This window comes from Argentina silus, assembly GCF_951799395.1.
Source record: "Argentina silus genome assembly, chromosome: 3".
Taxonomy (NCBI): domain Eukaryota; kingdom Metazoa; phylum Chordata; class Actinopteri; order Argentiniformes; family Argentinidae; genus Argentina; species Argentina silus.
In genome coordinates, this window is record NC_139657.1 from 15,882,872 (window position 1) to 15,902,303 (window position 19,432).

The window sequence follows — 19,432 nt, forward strand, 5'->3', positions numbered from 1 at the left end:
AACCCCATCTCTCTCGCAGCCCCTAGATTATATCTAGGTCCAGCCCTATCTCTCTCCAGCCCCAGCCCCAGCCCCATCTCCCCCTATCCCAAGTCCTATCCTGTCCACTTCAGTCCACAGGGCCTCTGAGCCTTCATTACAGTCATTAGGCAGGCATAAGCTCTGTATCACAGGAGTCCACCAGCATCCAGTTTAACTCAGCACAATTAGCAGTTCCGTTGGAGTAGAATTACCCTGTAAATTGAGAACGCTCTGCACAAAGACGCAGGAGAGCAGGGGGTTGAAAAAAGAGGGTGAGTGAGTGGGGAGAGGGGGAGAGGAGGAGAGGAGAAATGTGTGTGTGTGTATGTGTGTGTGGGGGGGGGGATTAAAATTGTTTGAATTGAGTCAACGCTCACCCCATTCATTTGGTATTCTGCTCAAATCAGGGCTTTTGTTCGGCCAGCCGCAAAGTAGTGTCAATCATCTAGACCCAGTTTTGTAGGACGGGGGAATTTATTATGAATTTGCTCCTGCAAATAATGAGGACCAGCCCCCTCCCTCTCTCCCTCTCTCCCTATCCCCCGTACCCCAAACCACCACTCCTCCTCACCCCCTTCACTCCCCCTCCTCCTCCTCATCCCACCCCCCGTATCAATGCTGGAGAATAGGCAATAGAGAGTGAAGTTAGCAATCTCAGGGCCACTCGCACTCTGGACCCACATCAAAGTGACAGAGACGTCCAATCAGATTTGTCTTACAGGCATTACATGATGAATATGGTGCGGCCGCAGCACAAAAGCGCCTTTGTGTCTCCCCCGAGCAGTGACTATTCACAACGCGCCACAGCCAGCCAGAGTGGAAGTAAATGGCCAAAAGGGCCCTGGCCCAAAAAAAAGCACCCAAACTTGTGCAGCACAATGGCCCATGCAAATGACTGCCCCTCTACTCCCCCCTCTAACACCCTCCCCCCCCCCCCCCCCCCCAACTCCTCCACACCCCCACTACCCCCTCACACCCCCCCACCCCCCGCGCATTTAGCCCTGTGCTGGGTCCCTCCTCTCCTAGGTCGTCTGAAGTTTAGGGCCTATTCAGACACACAGTGAAGTGTCAGTTAAAAGTGTTGGGGTGCGAGCATTCAAACTTTTTTTTCCCCTTCTCCTTATTTCGAAAAGAGAAAGATTCCTTTTTTTTTTTGAAAGATAGAAGAAAAACATGAGTCCAATGACTGACTTTTTTGTCGGGGACTGAGGGCAACTTGGTGGCTTGGAGCAGGGGACGACTATTTAAGACTTTTGCTGTGGGGGGAAAAAGGATTTCCAACACATTGGAGTGGCCTCCTGACATTAACTTGCATGAGAGAGAAAAGATAAAATGAAATCTGATGGGCTCCATTTGGCACGAAGAAAGCCATTGTGTGTGTTTTGTATAAAAGAGCCAGGTACCCATTCCTAAGAAACATGTGCACAATATGGCTCAGTGCATTGAGCGAGTTGGCCACTGAATCCCACTGTAAAGAAACTCTCTGGCTCTTGCGGGTGGAGAGAAATAAATGGACTTTATCTGAACCGCTGGATGGCGAAGAGTGTTAGAGGATAAAAAAAAAAGTCCCCTATAGGCTTCTTTATCACATTTAACAGACATTTTGGAAATACTCTCACTTATTCCAGAAGAAGGCACTTTGGAATAAGCCTTAAAGGGACACTTCACCATATTGTTTACCTTATATTCATTATCTCTACATATGTGAAAACAGAGATTGTCTACATTCTGTAGTAAAAAAAAAAAGGTAAGAGCAAAGGTCCTAAGGAAATTACCCCCTATGATGTCATTGTGGGTAAAATAAATTTTAAATGCAATGATTTTCAGAGTTCTCAGCCAGAGGGAGTGAATTTGTGGTTGTAGTTTTTTGAAAATTACTGAATTCATAGGGGGTAATTTCCTAAAAACATTTTCCCTCATGTTTTTGACTACATAACTTAGCCAATTGTCATTTTCACATATGTAAACACTGGTATGGTGAAGTGAAGTGTAAATCAAGGAGCAAGTACTGGGTACCCCTGTAACTATTCTGTGCTCCCCCCTAAGCATAGCAGATATTGCTGTGAACACTCCATAAGCATATTAACATTAGTCCAGCCCACGTTTTAAGGCACTTCAGTGGCTCAGGGTCACTTTCCACTGATACAGGATCCGCTTTCCCAAAGCCGGGCCTTATAAGGCAGGATAACAAAACCAGATGTTAGCAGTATACCATAAACCATGATAGTCTTTACAGTATCCACTGACCTTCAACACAGCCTCTCTATAGTCATCACTCTTCCATCGCCCCCTGTCCACCTCTCTGGCCATGTTTGTACAGACAGACAGACGGAGCATGTGTTGCAATGGCATCCACACATTACAAATGAGCCTAATGCTAATTGATTGTACATTTGTTTTCCTTTCATGTGTATGTGTGTCTGTCGCCCTGCTTAAAGATTAACAACTGTGTAAGCACCGTCCAAGGTTGTGCACCATCTCTCCATCCATTTATCTTAATCTCCCTCTCTTTATTTCTCCCTATATGCGTCTATTGTATATATCTCCTCCGCTTTCTTTTCTCTCTTGCACCTATCCCTCTCTCGTGTAATCTGAACGGTGGTGCATAGCATCCATTCAGTATATCTTTGTCTGCTCTAACTTTCCATCTAAATTATGGAGCAATTAAAAGCCTCATCAGGCAAACCTTACCCAACAATGTCCTTATCACTTTATCTACAGGTCATTGTAAGCCACTTCCATGCCACTTGTGTCAATTTTGTGCAGGTTTTAAAAGTATAAGCAATCAAATATTGCTTAAAAGGCCAGACAAACAGAGACAGGTGGGACTGTTGTCTGAGGAAATGCAGTGCGTGCCAAGACAAAGTCCACTTTCACCATTTTACAAGCACAGTGTCTGAATTATTACTCTAGGGGCTTACCTTTAACGCCAATCCTCCACCCTTCAACTGCAGACAGGCATAATGCAGGGACGTGATTGGGTGAAGGGGCTTGCTCTGTGACACTGATCTGATCCCTGTGTTGACCTTTCACAGGTAGGCCAGACACCCTGGAGATAGTCAGTCACCATATTTAACAGGTGCCATTTACCCATTCAGGTCTGTTGATGGGGCATACTGAAATATAAATAAATCATTCATAGTATTTTATGAAAGATGGTGAATGCAGATATGAAAGCATTTTGCCCACAGATAAAGTAGGTAGAGCTATCAGTGTGAATGGTAAATGAGAAAAATAATGAGACAACGTTTTTATCAATAATGCAATACAGTTAAATTAAAGTGAGCGATATGACTGTATAATTATTTTGGTAGATAACCTTGCATTGAACCTTTCAGTTATTAAAGCACCTTAAAAAGACCGTTATGACACACAGTCTTCGAAATGTTCGAAATGTTTAATGTTGTGAAATACAAACACGAATACGCCGTTATTGCCTACAGTGCCATAACAAAAATGTATAAAGCAAAACAAGGCTGTTGGACGGAAGTTCAGCAATAGCCTACACCTCCACGAGTTTATTTAGCTACCATTTTCGATTACTTGATCTCCAGGATAACGACGTTCATTTTGCATTCAATTAAAGCAAGCCAGGCCCTATAGCTCTGAGGAGCGCACTGATCTCTACTTATTGAGGGCAGATTAACCTCTACGTGGTGTCTACGGGGTCATTATCTGGGCCAGTTTACCCCGATATTATGTTTATGGTAAAAGCGCAGCCGGGAATGGAAAGGTTTGCGCATACATCAAAGGTTTATGCAGAAAAAGCCCTTGCATGAATAGGGTGTCTTTGATTGATTGGTCAGTATTTGATTACCCCAACATGAATATTACCCCCTTTGCATTGTGAGGGTGAACATCACCCCACCACTCAAATGACATGAATAAATCTCTTTATTCTCTCCCTTTTTATGGACCTCGAGTAAATTGCATGTCCATGGTAGGACCAAACCAACGCAAGCATTAGACATTTCTACTTGCACTTGAAAATAGCATTTCACGCATGTAATAATGGACCAGCGGGGTTTTTCTCGCCAACATTGGTTTGTCTATTGAATCCCTGGGACGTGGGAGGTTATATAAAGATATGAGTAATTGATGTCATTTATCACTTGTTAGATTTTGTTTCTGTCCCAACCGACAGGACTATAGCCTACTAGACGGACGCGAGCCATTGGCCAATGGGATTGCTGAGAGCTTTGTCATTGAACGCAGGCACGTGGCTTACACCTGCAAACAGCAAACTCTTTTATGGCACATAGGCGTCAAAGAGAGAGAGAGAGGGCGGGGAGAGGACCCACCCATGCCCTCAATATTCAGTTGGTTGATCATGACTATGACCAAATAGTGTTTTGCCAATCAGTGCCAATGCCATGTTAAATAGGCAGTAAGCATAATATCATTATAGGCCTATTCTCATTGATATTTAAGTTTTTCGTCTTGTAACGTGTGGATAATGGTGGTTATCCGACTCAGTTGCGCAAAAAAATGTCCCCAATTGCTCAACTGTCTGAAAAATTATTTCCATGATCTATTATTATCAATGATTACCATAGAGCCAACCCCAATCATAACTTGGCACGAGATATCGCCTGCATATGAGGTTCATTCCATTCACGAGCAGAGCACCAGGTGAAATTAAACTCGTTATTTCTCTTTGTCCTTCGTTGGATTTGGCATCGATGTTTATTTACAATGGATGCGCCCCCATAATACGCATAATGAGGCGCAAAGGCGCACACATTTATATTGCGCACAATGGGGTGTTGTGCTCCCCATTTCGCATGCGATGGGCTTTTTGATTGGCTTGTGTGTGCCCTGAAAAACACAGTCGGGGATACAAGTAGTCTACAACCCTAGGTTTTATTTAGATTGATCTCAATCAGCCAATACGTATTTTGACCCGCTGTATTGTCTTCCTGACTTTCCCCTGGTCGTATTTCAAAGTGACTATACCCTTTGAGGCGACTGAATTGTATATACCCCCTCCCTCTCACCCACCCCTTGCTCCAGGCCCTGTAGCTTATTGGGCAAAGAGAGAGCATGAACAAGAAACAATGCAATGCATGAAACGTAATATTAATCTCCCTGTTCTCAATGCAGACAAAGCGCAAGGCAAGGTGCACGTCTTTTACGTAATGGTTATTGAGTGTCCACACAGCTGCGCAGTTTTCCCAATATGTGCCAAAACAAGTCGGGGAAAGGTCAGACTGAAGGCCTGTGTATAGGACTCAGAGAAGAAGTCCCTCTGCCGTTGTTACCATAGAGAAACAGTATAACATATTCTAAAGAGATTGATACCCCAACACCACAGCATTTAATATAAATAGATTCATCTTTATTTATAAAAACCTGTTTTACACAAAATATATCTGTTAAAATCGCATATTTACATTTTAGGTTACGGAAAACGGAGAACAAGTGCATACATTGATAAATGTCTCCATACCACATAGAACCCTTCAATCTTTCACAGGAAGCAGTAGTAGCCTACACCTATCTTATATTGCTGACCAATCGCACACCATAGGCCAATATGCCATTCACTGTCAAGTGGGATGAACAGTTATGACTCTCTCAAATTGGTTATCATTGCCCTCACTGTCAGGAAAGTGGCAGTGTTCCTTGCTCCACAACTTTAATTTTTGTTTATCTAAATGTACAAAAATAAGTCTTCATAGCAAACAATGCACTGTAGGCCTATGATACAATTTCAATTTCAAGGAAAAAATATACACCAAAAAAGTTCAAAGATGGCGCATTATCTTCGCTCCAACAGATGCGGCAGTTGAGGAGGGCTTGCGCTCATCTGAAACTGATGTTGTGAGAGAAAAAAGTCCTCAGGAACTATACAGCCGAGCACTTCTGATGGATAACAGTGCAATCTCTGCAGATCCCGTGTCGTGTATAATTGCACTTATTCGAACATCGATGGAGAATTCTTTAATTCCATGCGTCAAACTGGCAGTCCCTCGTCCTTGGGACACTTTGTCCAGCATGCACGCACAGTCTCTTTCTCCCCTGTGTTGTTCCAAGAGGGACTCTAGGGCCGCTGCAGCCTATGGCATTCTCTCCCGTAGCATAGCAACGGTGACCAAATGCTCTCTGATTTACTTTCTTCTCTCGCTATTGCTTTGCACCTGCAAAAACTGCCTGGAGAGGGGAGGGAAAGAGAGTCAGTGCCAAGCACAGAGAGCGCTTTCACGGATGGCTTGCCTTGCTGCAGAGCGAGTCGAATAACGTAATCAAATGTCATTCTTTGTCATTCAACTAGGGGCTTCAGAAGTAGCTTACAGACAAGTGCTGTGTGACAGTGATGCCATTTAGACTACCTGTAGCTCGCTCAGTACCTGTCGAACCAGGTGGTAAAGTCCAGCAGCTCCTGTTCCTCGGAGCTCAGGGGCTCGTAGCTCCCCTCGTCCGACGAGTAGGTGGAGTGAGGCGACTCCGGTTCGGCCGAGTAGGTGTTGGAGATGGTTGGGGACGGCACCCCGCTCTGGAACGCCGCTGACACTGCATCATGCTCGTCTAGGAGATGCTGCAAGGCCCTGATGTACTCAACGGCGGACCTCAGCGTCTCCACTTTGCTCATCTTCTTGTTGGCTGCGCCGTTGGGTACATGCTGACGCAACGTCTGGAAGCCCATGTTAACCTGCTTGACCCGGTTCCTCTCTCGTTCGTTCCGCCGGGCCACGGTCACAGGCTGCTGCTGGGGGATGGAGTAACCGAGGCCATTGAAGCTGAGCCGCCGCTTGCAGCGCAGAAGCTCTGGTGAGCTGGAGCGCTGTCTTTTCAGCACCTTGGTCTTGCTTTGGTAAGCGGCTGCAGTGGTGTTGGCGTGGGCTGTGGGGAGAGCGCAGTCCTGGGCCGGTGCGTGCAGGGTGATTGTGGCGCGTCTCTCTGTCATTCCAAAGGGGCACGCGTTCTGAGTCAGTTGCGTGGTGGTGATGGTGGTGGTAGTAGTTTCCATCTCGTCCGGTGATGAGACAGGGCTACTGATTCTATAGACGCGGAACTGGCGACAGGAGCGCACTCTCACACTCAGTGGAAGAGGAGAGGAAGAAAAACAGACAGGGTTGGCAGTGCACCGCTCTCGTGTCCTTCGCGTGGGGACCGTGTGGCTATAGCTGGAGCGCGCAGTGGCTATCTGGGGTCCAAGTCTTTCTTGACTGTGCCTTGCTTACTCCACGAGCCGATCTGACCCAAACTTTGGCAGCACTCCTCTTTTTCAACACGCGCCCCACACACCCCACCCCTTTGGAGACGCACGCTTCCCTGCAAGGCCCCGCCCCGCTGTGTGATTCTTCTGCTCCCCAACTCCGCGAGCCAGGCGCGTGGCTCCGGGAGCTCAATAAACAATCCCGAGCTTTCACTGCGCCAGGAGCACGCGCTGGGCTCATTTACATTCCAATGTCTCCAACTTGAAAGCCCATTGGTGGATTCAAACGGCCTGCAACCGGGCGAAAAGAAAGAAAGACAGAGAGAAAGAAAAAATAGGAGAGAGAATGAAAAAAGTGAATGGTTTGGTTCTTTGAAATGCCTTTTGAATTTGACAATGTACCCCTGGCAAGTCTTCAAATTATCAGTCTCCCCCACCCCCGTCCACCCTTCTCTTGGTCTTTAAAATCTCAAATACCAAGGACGCTTTCTTCGGTATCCAGGCTACAGTCTAAGAGAAGAAAATAAATGGCAAGCGTGTCTCTGTATAGAATAATTGGCCATTATAAACCTTGCATAGAAACACGATTAATTTAAGGTAAACATAATGTTTATGACGTGTGGTATGTCTGAAAGGGCATATCACTGCCGTGCGTAATGACCCTTAAAATGAGTGCGCTACAGGTGCACATTGTCTGCGCCGAGATGTTAGCCTCCCTTGCCAGCCTATCCACTGTCAGATTTCGTTCTGTTGGACGCTGTGCCATTCCATCACGCGAACGAAAGCCCCGTTTTGGTGCATATTATTTAAAAAGTTCAAATGTATACGCACATGGCAAAAGTGGTCTATCATAACTTAGAAGCCATAGTTGCCTTATGACAAGTTTCATCCAAGTGATCTATGGTGGATCATTCTTTTCAGCACCACATTTGGTTGGACAGCGTACAATTCAGCGAGCTATTGTGTTTTCTCCGGTGAAATGCCCAATGGCAATCTCAAGACGGTGTCTTGAAAAAAAAGACAACATTCATAATCTCAATCGAATCAAAGCTGATTCGTCTCTCATATATGTTGACATGCTTCACAGGCTACGCATAATAACAGTCCCTGGAACAGCAGCCTACTGATTTTATTTACCTGCCACACACGCTCTATTATCAACCCATCACCTTTTATCTTAAAATTTCATATTTTCTGTTTTACTCGCCGGCGTCCTATGTCATAAATGCAAAACACTCCCAATCTCAAAATCTTGTCAAGGCACTTTCCTGAACGAATAAAACTGAGCATGTAATGACCTCTGGCGGTGAAAATAAGTAATCACGCGGCACAATCTCATTATCAAAAGCACCATAATAGAGTTGAAGCTTTTGTTTAAAGCTGGGCAGAGAGCAGCAGTTGATATAGAGCATTTCTTAAAAATGGCTGTAGGCCTAGCAACAAGAATGAAACAGGAAGAACATAGATTTTGGATAGAAAAGACCAATTACCTATTATTAGTATTGAATCATTTATCTTCCAAAGAGGACATTCTTGCAACAGTGTATGGTAAATAACACAGTATAGGGTCACTGGGTCAACCACAATTACAGTACATAGTTACAGTACAGTCAGATCATACTGTGTGTCACACAGTGAAACGTGTAAATACATCCAAGTAGATAAAAAGGCACAGATATAGTATCAGGTCCGGGGTTGGTAGAAACTAGGTTCACCTGATAATGCAACATCTTCCTCCACACTTAGATAAACATACCCTTGGAGTTGAACACCTTTATGGCGGTACTCATGCCAAGGTCTCAGAAACACCTGAGGGAGTGTATAGTGTGAGAACAGTCGTGCACCAGAATACTCTAGTCTGCCCTCTTCTGGCCATACATCTAACTTGCTCCCTCACTTACAAGAGGGGCAATGATGCCCTCCTTTGGTCATAAGCAGCACAAGTAGATGTCACTATCTGATATCCAATTTGTTTAGCATTGAGGATGGGACAGACAAACTGTTGCTGCCTCCCTTTATCAATCCACAAGCAAAAAACAAGCCCAGTTGTTGATTTTTTCTCACAAATGAATGGTGACAAAAGGCAAAGTGTACTGTCTGTTTAATCACACAAAAGGAGCCCAATGTGTTGATAGATAGATAGATAGATAGATAGATAGATAGATAGATAGATAGGTAGATAGATAGATAGATAGATAGATAGATAGATAGATAGATAGATAGATAGATAGATAGATAGATAGATAGATAGATAGATAGATAGCGGTGTAGCGGTGCTTGTTAGTCTCAGAGTGGCTTTTATTCATTTGTTGCCTTGTCCTGAGGCTCCATGGCTCAGAAGCCCAGCTCTCTGGCAGTCTGACCCAGGATGCGTGCACTCTCCTGCAGTCCTCGAACCTCCGTGTCCCTCAGTGGCAGGTTGAGAACTCCACACACCCCACCCCAGCCAAGCACACAGGGCAGACTGAGAAACACCTCCTCCTCCACCCCATACATGCCCTGGGAGAAAACACAGACAACATGCTATATACTGTGTGTGTGTGTGTGTGTGTGTGTGTGTGTGTGTGTGTTTGGACACACCTTCTCATTCAATGGTTTTTCTTTATTTTTATTATTTTCTACATTGTAGATTAATATTGAAGACATAAAAACTATGAAGGAACACATATGGAATTATGTAGTAAACAAAAAAGTGTTAAACAAACCAGAATATGTTTTATATTTTAGATTCTTCAAAGTAGCCACCTTTTGCTTTAATGACAGCTTTGCACACTCTTGGCAAGGTGTGTCCAAACACAGCTAACTGCTAAGTGGTCATATAGGGAGCTGTGCTGGCCCCTTGTGGAGACCTACAGTACTGTACCTTAATGAGGGTGGACACAGGGTGGACAGTGCGTTGGTTCTTCAGCATGGCCTGTGCTAGGCTGGACACACTCAGACCAATGGCCCAGGAGGTGTACCCCTTCAGACGGATCACCTCATAAGCACTAGGAACATTGAGGTCACTTTACAGGAATGTCACCTCAGACTTCTGGTGCGTTCAAGTGTTCCTTGGAAACTCTGAACATTCCCACTTCAATCTCCCGGAGATAGCATCCTTATTGGTTGATTCAGAGATAGCTCAGAGTGGGAAACTCAATAGTAAATGCAATTTCGGAGTTTCCTATTTCCAAAGAGCACTTGAATGCAGCATTACTACATACAATACAGAGACAATTTATCCATCAGTGGACAGGGCCTACATTTTTCCTCTGCATTAAAATCTGTGTCCTCATTTGGAGAGATGTTTTCACTGATGACAGTGTTAGTAGTGAAGATTCACTGACCTTTGTATCCTCTAGACAGGCCGAATGGTGCTTATGATTTTGTGTTTCTCATCAGTGTAAAACAAATAACAAATACTGTGTTTTTTGGATTCTCTGTTCATTCCTCTGTTATTGCACTGTGTATATAGTATTGTCTTGTCTTACTGTATGTATCATGTGCCTTAAGTGTAATATAATATACAGTTCCACATCAACAGGACAAATTCTTGGTAAATGTAATACTGATTGTGATGTGATTCTGATTGTGATACAGTTGGGTTATTATGTGACTAGAAGTCAGTGGCCATGACAGAAAGCTCCTACTGCCTACTGTTTACTTAGTATCTACGACATACTAACCATACAACATACTATGTACTGTAGAGCCTATTGTTTAGTAAAATGTATGCAGTAAGCGACACATTTCAACATACTACACCTCATTCATACAGAGAAACCACCATCTGTAACTTAACCATGTTGTTAATTGGTTAAATTTCACTACTGCCACCGCCCATACCTGCTCCACTGAATTGTGGGACTGTGTGCAGTGAATTCATACTACATGGAAATGCAAATCTGGTATGACATCCTGCCATTTTCTACATACTCAATTTCAGTACATTTCACATACAAATCTTTCTAATCTTTCTTCATACTGAAAAAGCCTCCTAAATAGATTGCAGTATGACCATTCGGTCAGAGCATTTTCCCCTGAGCAGGATAATGTAGTTCATTATCAGTACCTGTCCACCACTGTCTGGTGTACCTCAGCCCATTCCTCTGATTCATGCTCCGCCCCTCTCTTCAGACCACTGGTGAGGCTCTCCAAATTGACCCCTGCCACATTGGCCCCACTCCACACCGCCACTGTGTGGACAGAAGAGGAAGTGCAATGAGGGAACTGTTTTATAGTGATGTAGGGCTGATTTCCCAGACACAGATCACACCTAATCCTATACATCTTTAATAGGGATTTTCTATTGAAAATGTTATTTAATCCAGGACTAGGCCTAATCTGTCTCCAGTTAATCGGGCCATAGTCCTCTATTCAAACCAATCATGCATAAGCCAAACAATACAACACATACTGTACAATGCATTATATACGTTACAGCTTGAACATGAGGCTGTATTTGAGTCAGTCAGGTTGTTACCACTGGAGTCGCCGTGTTCTCCTATGATATGTCCATGTACACTACTGGGGTGGATCTGCAGTCTCTCTCCCATCAGGTAGCGATAGCGTGCTGAGTCCAGGTTGGTGCCGCTGCCCAGGACCCTCTCCTGGGGGAACCCACTCAGCTTCCAGGCCACATATGTCAGCACATCCACTGAACCAGCAACACCAGTAGACAGGACCATGGAGGTTAGGTTAGCCACCAACAAGGGTAAAAAAGAAACCTCCCCTCACTCCACTCCCAACTGCTAGTACAGGCAAGTTGTCTCCCCCACTGTTTTCCCAATCACTTCTTCATTTTTACTGCTATAGCAGATTGCATTTTAATATATTTGTTAAAACATGAACCATTAAGTGTAATGTAAGGAAAAGCTATGCCACGGTATACGTTCTGTTTAAGCAGACAGTTTGAGATTTGGAACTTTACAAAAACTACACATATCTCCACAAAAGGATTATTTTTTGACTAAAATCATCATTGAACATCACGGGAAAGCACAATGATTCATTTTGCAGATTGAAAAGTTGACACATCCCTGGACTGGGCCTTTGAAAGTCATTGTAGATGTAAAGTCTGACTTATGAGACTGTTGGTGTTTGTTTGTTTGTTTGTTTTTAATGTAATAGCGGGCAGCAGTAGTACAGTAGAGTGTTTTACCAGGGTTGGACACCACAAGGAGGATAGCGTCTGGGCTGTGTTGGGCCAGGGGTGGGATGATCTGTTTAAACACCTGTATGTTCCTCTGGACCAGGGCCAGACGACTCTCACCCTGTCTCTGACGCACCCCCGCAGTGATCACACACAGCCTGGAGTTGGCCGTGTCTGCATAGTCTACAGGGAAACATGATGTGACTGGCAGGGTTCAAACCTAGGTCTCCTACATGGAAGACAGAACCATTTATCATTAGGCCAAGAGGACATCTTCAAGGCTACCTCATTACGAGATTCCAAATCACCTCTGCTACAATGAAATAGTCCAACATGTATCTTGTATATACAGTATGTATGGAACATGTATAGGAGAAAGCTCTGGTTTGAGAACATTTGACAGTACAGACATGATGACCAGGTATTACTGGGGAAATACTGCTTTGCTTCAGAGATTCATCTAATCATGCTCCATTTGTGATCAATTATTTTAAGTATATAACATAAACCCCAAATCCAGACAGTTTGGCATTACTGCAAGAAGTACATATTTCCTCCTTGTATCCTATTCACAGAAAGGACAGGTAAACCTTCACCAAATCTCAGAAGTCTTTCCTTGATTCTTCTTGTCCTTCCTATCCTTGCTTTCTTCTCAAAACTCATTGGAGGAGAAAGTCTGAGGTTTGACCTCTCACCTCTGGCGGCAGTGATCTTGGGGGTTTTCAGGAACAGACTAGCGTGCTGCAGGTCCAGGACCTCCCCCTGTAGTTTGTCCTGCATGGTGTCTATCAGGGTGACGTCATCTGCCACCCCCTTTAGAGCAAGACAGATGTAGCCTAGATCATTCATATTTGTAGGTAATTGTATAGACAGACTCTTATGCCCTTTTCACACTACCCAGCCATACTGAAGTGAACCAAGCTGAGCTGTACTATGCTGGCCTGGTTAGGCATCCATCACAGTTACTGTAACAGTGCTGAAAAGGGACAAAGTGAAAAGAAAATACAGTATCTGAGCTAGCACAGTACGGTACGGTTCAGCCCTGTAGTGTGTAAAGCCTGTTACAGTTCTGATGCTAGAAAAGTTACCCACCCTTTGTCAGGGGGAATATTTCTGAAATGCAGGCTACTGGAGCTGGAATTCTATATATCTTTAGCTTGATTTTCCTCTTGGTGTAGACACTGCAACACCGGCTGGGATATAATGGCAAGTCAAAAGGTATATAATGGCACCCTCAGATATGCATGATAAGACTCACTGATTGTAAGATGCTGAGGGCACATGCCATGCCCACGTTACCCACACCCACGATGGTCACCTTGATGTTCCCTCCCCCCTCTGGTCTGGGAGTGAGGTGGTGGAGAAGCTTGTCTCTCACCGATGCCATCGTATCTGTTTAGAATAGAATAGAATAGAAAATAATAAATACAAATAATAGAATACAATACAATGTAACTATTGTCCATCCAAGGATGGAAATTGCTTAGCATCACCATGCAAAATTATAGAAACGAACGTCATATCACATTAAAACACATTATCATCATATCATCACATCATACACTGAAGAAGGGGTATGAAGTTCTAACTCGGCATTAGTGTAATAGGCGAGCCCGCCTAGCCTGTACACAATTGTAGTTGATAGAATGTATGTTTCCACAGCCAGTCTTTTAGAAGTCCTAATGACATTTGGCTCTTGTAAAATATATGTTAAATCTCAATTAAATTAATCTGGTAAAATAAAGGTTGAAACACTCACTACAGAGAAGGAGATCATACACCCACAGTGTGCCAATCCAAAATGTGCCACCTGTCACGCCACCTCGTCTGAGCCCAGGTCAATGTCCTCGCGGTCGTGGAATGGCTGAGAACCTAAATAAAGCAAGTGAATAGCTACGTTTTAACACTAGATGGCAGGAAATTCATACCTAAAAGTTCTCTTTGGAAACTGCCATGACGTTATGCTCTTCAATTTTACACACGAGGAGCGTGGTCACTGGTCAATATTTGTGCACGGCATGCGCACGGAGGGGAGATCAATTATATCATGCATGAGCACAGACGCCCTGGACCAGCTAGTGCATGGTGCACGACAGTTTGCAATTGCATCGATATAGTGGATGCTGTTGGGTGAGTAACTTTTCTCACAAATAGCACACACACTTAGCGTTCGCCTGGAACCAACTCTCTCATTGCCTTTGGATGTAGTGAAGTGAAAGTGTGGGGTTATGGAATTACCGCTATTTGTTTTGATCAAACAACAATGCCGTAGCATACTTCTGACGGGAACAACTTAAGTTTGTCTTGGGTAAGCGAAGACGTGTTTTGCTTTGGGATTGGCGCGTGCACGTTGATTCTTCAGGATGGAGAAGATGATGTACCGTTTTACTGCTTCTATAGGAATATCCAGTATAGCGCTATATTGACTCAAAACATCTTCCATAGTTTATTTTGAACGCATCCTTTTTCTCCCACAGGAGTCTGTAAAGTGGAGCTGAAATCGAAATGGGTACAACTCCAGCGTCCCCCTCTTCAATGCATAGCAGTATGTTTCTCATAAATTCATATTTACCACATTTTGTGTGTATTTGTCATGAGAAGAAAACAGACTCCATGGGGTCCACCTCTCTGACAGTGCTGGTGTGATTTACATGGTGGGATTCTCCAGCCCATTTCCCCAGGCTCATGGGACTGGAAGCCTACAGTATTAAACCCTGTGGACTGAACCATGCTTAACACTTCATCACATCTCTTCACTGGATTCAAATCTTACAACTGACAATGAAGACAAGGCATTGCTGGCATCCCTAGTGACCACTGACCATCATGCACCAAAGGCCAGCGACACCAGGCAGGACCCAGACCCAGTCTCCCTTGATGCTGCATCCCAGTCCTCACTGCTCCACCTCTGGGCTGAGACTGAAGACGCAGAGCTGTGGTTGACCTGGTCTTTCTACCATACTCTAACCATACCAGGTAAACCATACCAGGTTAACCTTACCATACTCAAACCTTACCTGGTCTCTCTGAACAGACTGTAACCTTACCAGACCTTAACCCTACTAGGTAAACCTTACCAGGCACACATTAAATGTAGATACACTCTACTGTAGGTGTGGGTAGAGACTATGTTTGACCACACCACTGACTGACACTGGCACAGCCTCCAAACACTCAGGGAAGGGAAATATCATGTGTGAAGGATCCGGATTTCAAGGATCCCTCTCTCTCCCTCAGGGATTATTGTGTGATTATAGTGGATACTGCTGAGTTGGGACTGAGGAGGAGAAAGTCTCCATGTAACGTATCCCTGCCTGCTAGACCGATGGCGAGGATTTATTTGTGTTTGTTCTTAAAAGTGCAATCTGTATTTCAAACAATAACAAAGCAGGCTTTTTTAAGCAGCTGAAGGATTGGGCTGGAGAAATGCACTCTCAATTGCATAGACAGAGCTATGGATGCAAGGACTGACCATCCATGAGATCAAAATGATAGTTTTAACCATGTTTTAACCAGTGTTTGTTTACAATTGCAATGTTTACAACCAATGGAGTAAAACAAGCATATATTTTGGGTTCTAATGGGGTAAGACAGTTGAACTAAGCTCATGAGGCATTTAAGTGACATACCAATTACAGATTACCTCTTTAAGACCCTCATCAGAGCATCCCATCTGAGCTGGGTCTGAGGAGCAAAGAGAGGAAGTATCTGACTGGCACTAAGTCTGAGATGGAATCAAGAGCTGTCCGATCTGAATGATCATCCCTTGGGTGAAGAGGTACATCAACTGAAGTCTTGCGGGCGGAAGGGGAAGTACAGAATCACATGTGAAGGATCCGGGGATTCTCCTCTCCCTCAGGGATTATTGTGTATGCGGGTGATACTGCAGAGCTGGGAATAAAGAAAGAGAGGGAGTGAGATGGAACCAGGGGCTGCAGAGGGGACCCAGAACCACCATCATCAGCACCATCAGAGGAGGAAGACTGTCACTCACGCTCTGGAGGACCAGAGGAAGGTAAGTGGAGTCACACTGCATGGCCTTAGCCAGGGATGACATTAATGACTGTCAAAGTCTAAGGGACCCAATTGGCTTGAGCAAATAGTTCTGAACTGAGAAAAAAACACTAAACACTAAACTAACTAATGTACAGCATGATTTTTATTGTACATTGTCTTTAACCAGTCTTAGTAAACAGTCTGAAAGTGCATTGCACATCATGCAAATGCTGGTTGCAGCATTCTAAACTCCATTGAATTATGTCACATCACATCTTTGCTCATGGAAGTTGGAGCCATAACTGACCTCAAGCCCTATTTTAGGGTAGGTTTTTTGAGTTCATGACACAAACGAGGAGCTCAGAGTTGCTCTTAAAACTGTAATTACTGTAATAACTGTAGTAACAACCTTGTGTTGATATGTTGTTACATCGGCTTCATTTCTTTAATTTTGAAACTGAATTGGATGAAACAGGTTGAGTGACGTGACCGCAAAAGTAGATTAAAGTACATATACATAAAACCTGAAATGCCATTGAACAGCTATTGTCCATAATAATAGAAATAGCAAATGTAGCCTAAGCTTCTGCATACTTGTCTATACAATGTTCATACTGTATGCAAAGTTGGTTATGCATGTTTTATGAGAGAGATTGTTATTGGGGACCACGTCCCCCATCTGTTGGCTTTTTTTAACCAGGATGTTGTATGTGGGCCTGCCGGGGTTGTCGTGAGGGTGTCCCCTCACGGCCCCCGGCGCCTCATCCCTCCCACGGCTGGCAGCTGGGGCAGCATAATATTGGTCACGCTTGGCTATGGCCTCTAACACTGAACTGTAGGGCTGTCGTAGAGATTAGCTAATTTGCCTTGATAAATCCGTGCGATTGGTTCTAATGACTACCCCAGTGAAAGTCTCTCCCTTTGAACAGAGAGGAGCTCAGAGTTGAGTCCTAAAACATCAGCTCATTCACACTCACTCACGCCTTATGTCAACCTAATTGCTTCGTCCTAATCGTCAACCTAATCGCCAACCTAATTACCCTCTCTGCTTCTCTGTTGGCTCTCCTTTGCCCCAATGTTTATTGAAATTATTCAGTTTTTTAATTTGTTCAGGTGGTTTTCATAACTTAGTGTACTGGAGTTGATCATATCCCAGATTGGGTTTCTTTTGGCTAAGGCACAAGGCAAGTGTAGGGAATTAGAACGCACACAGGCCTAAACCTCAAATACTTCTTCTTAAATAGTCGTTTTTTAAAGCCCATTTTGGTAACCCCCCCCCCTCTTGTTGAATAATGTATAAGGTCATGGAGCAGTGAGTTGCACATCTCTGATTGTGATGATGGTAGTATCATTAATTAATGGACTCAAAACCAACTCTGACATCTTAGAGACCGGTGATTCTCCCAGTGCACCATAATTGTTGGTAAGTAATTCATCTGTTACAGCATTGGCTATATACAAAGGCACAGTGAAGCGGCCTAGTGGATTTAATATTGTGCTGCATGTAGCTGTAGATTATTGAATAGCCATGTTCAAAGGTACTCTTTTTTTCACAGTGTATCTGTGTGTTAGCTGTGTTCCCCTGAATTAGAGTGTCACTTATCACTTTTTGCCACTGTCTTTGAGATGTAGAAGGTTGTCATAATATCACATTGTGTTAGGGTCAGGGCTGTTTTCCTGATCAACTAGTGTACTGTACTGTCTGTACTTTGGTTTCATTCTTTAAACACTGTACTACAATCCGGGCAGTGAGATGAACTTTAAGTGGATGTGAAGTCTCGTGCTGATCTCAAGTGTTGGATTGCTCTCCTCCTCCCTGTGCTGCCCCGCTAACTTTCCCATGGCTGAGTGGAGGACTTCCGCGTGGACTAGGGTCCTGTCAGCTAGATTAGCCGTAGCCAGTGAAGCTAATCAGTTTACAGGGCCTGGAAAGAATGGTGGATCGTCCAGAGTTATGGAAGGCCATCAAGTGATGTTGTCAGAAGACATTAGGCTCTACGACTCAGCCAGAGTATCTTTAGCTCTAACTTTGTAGTCTTAGGTGAATAAGTATTAGGTTAACAGTATTAGGTTACCCAACAAGTATTAGGTTAACAGCTTTTTGATATCCCTCCATTGGCTGTTGTAAGTGTTCTCGGAGGAGTACCATTTAAGACGGACAGTCAGATTTGTTCCTTTCTATTCAATAATTTATCTGTGTATCGTATTTCAGTCTTCAATACGATCCTCCAGTTTTGTGGCTAGCTTGTATTTAGTTACCCTGACACGTAAAGTTCCCATGCAAAGGAGTGGCATATATTGATTTATTTGACTAGAAGGTAAATGGAGATGCAGTGGATTTTTGTACCCCTGTCATTTGAAAGTACAGTAGGTAGCTTAGTAGATGTCATTTATCACTGCCTGTCTTTTTTCATTGTAAATGTAGACATTAACCACCATCATCCATTACACTCAGGCGAATATATAGTGAAAGCTGTTTGAGTTCTTAGTGGAAATATTATGATTGATTGATGAAAATTGAATTCACCTTTCCATTTCCCATTTTCTCCAATTACCTGTGTTTGGATTTATTCAATACATTTAAAAAAAAAGAAGTACTTTTTATGAATCATGTTTCAGTTCGATCGATGCTTCAGTTGTAATACACTCACAGAGGGAAGGGATAACCATTAGGTCACTGAGGCTGTGGCTCCTGGGACTCCTATAAGGAACAGAGAGACGGAGCAAGCACTGGATGTCCACTGTGGAATGGAGAGGAAGAGAGACCGGAGGATGGAGAGGAAGAGAGACCGGAGGATGGAGAGGAAGAGAGACCGGAGGATGGAGAGGAAGAGAGACCGGAGGATGGAGAGGAAGAGAGACCGGAGGATGGAGAGGAAGAGAGACTGTGGAATGGAGAGGAAGAGAGACCGGAGGATGGAGAGGAAGAGAGACCGGAGGATGGAGAGGAAGAGAGACCGGAGGATGGAGAGGGCACTGGTTGCAATCAGGTGTTCCTCCTACAAACCCCTGTTCCATCTGCCACTATGGAAATCTCTTTCTCTCTTTCTTTTTTTTCTCTGAGGTTGAGGGTTGTGCTATTTTCAGAGGAGCACTGCTGTGGGCAGATCAGATCATTGAGAAAG

General features: G+C 44.1%; 2 protein-coding genes across 2 annotated transcripts; both read right to left on the minus strand.

Moving 5' to 3' along the window:
* Positions 1-5,534: 5,534 nt before the first annotated feature.
* Positions 5,535-7,191, minus strand: LOC310801734 (achaete-scute homolog 1b-like). The gene has a single exon (XM_083665843.1). The coding sequence runs from the start codon at positions 6,989-6,991 to the stop codon at positions 6,365-6,367; it is 627 nt and encodes a 208-aa protein (XP_083521969.1). The 5' UTR covers positions 6,992-7,191; the 3' UTR covers positions 5,535-6,364.
* Positions 7,192-9,514: 2,323 nt separating this feature from the next.
* On the minus strand, positions 9,515-13,698 carry LOC310802179 (L-lactate dehydrogenase B chain-like; the record flags this gene model as incomplete). The annotated part of the gene is made up of 7 exons (XM_083666471.1): positions 9,515-9,679; positions 10,044-10,167; positions 11,232-11,355; positions 11,643-11,816; positions 12,321-12,494; positions 13,007-13,124; positions 13,570-13,698. The coding sequence occupies 7 exons, from the start codon at positions 13,696-13,698 to the stop codon at positions 9,515-9,517; spliced, it is 1,008 nt and encodes a 335-aa protein (XP_083522597.1).
* Positions 13,699-19,432: the final 5,734 nt, after the last annotated feature.

Coding starts and splice junctions, on each gene's coding strand:
- LOC310801734 (XM_083665843.1), bottom strand. CDS start 6,991: ATGGAAACTACTACCACCACCATCACCACCACGCAACTGACTCAGAAC.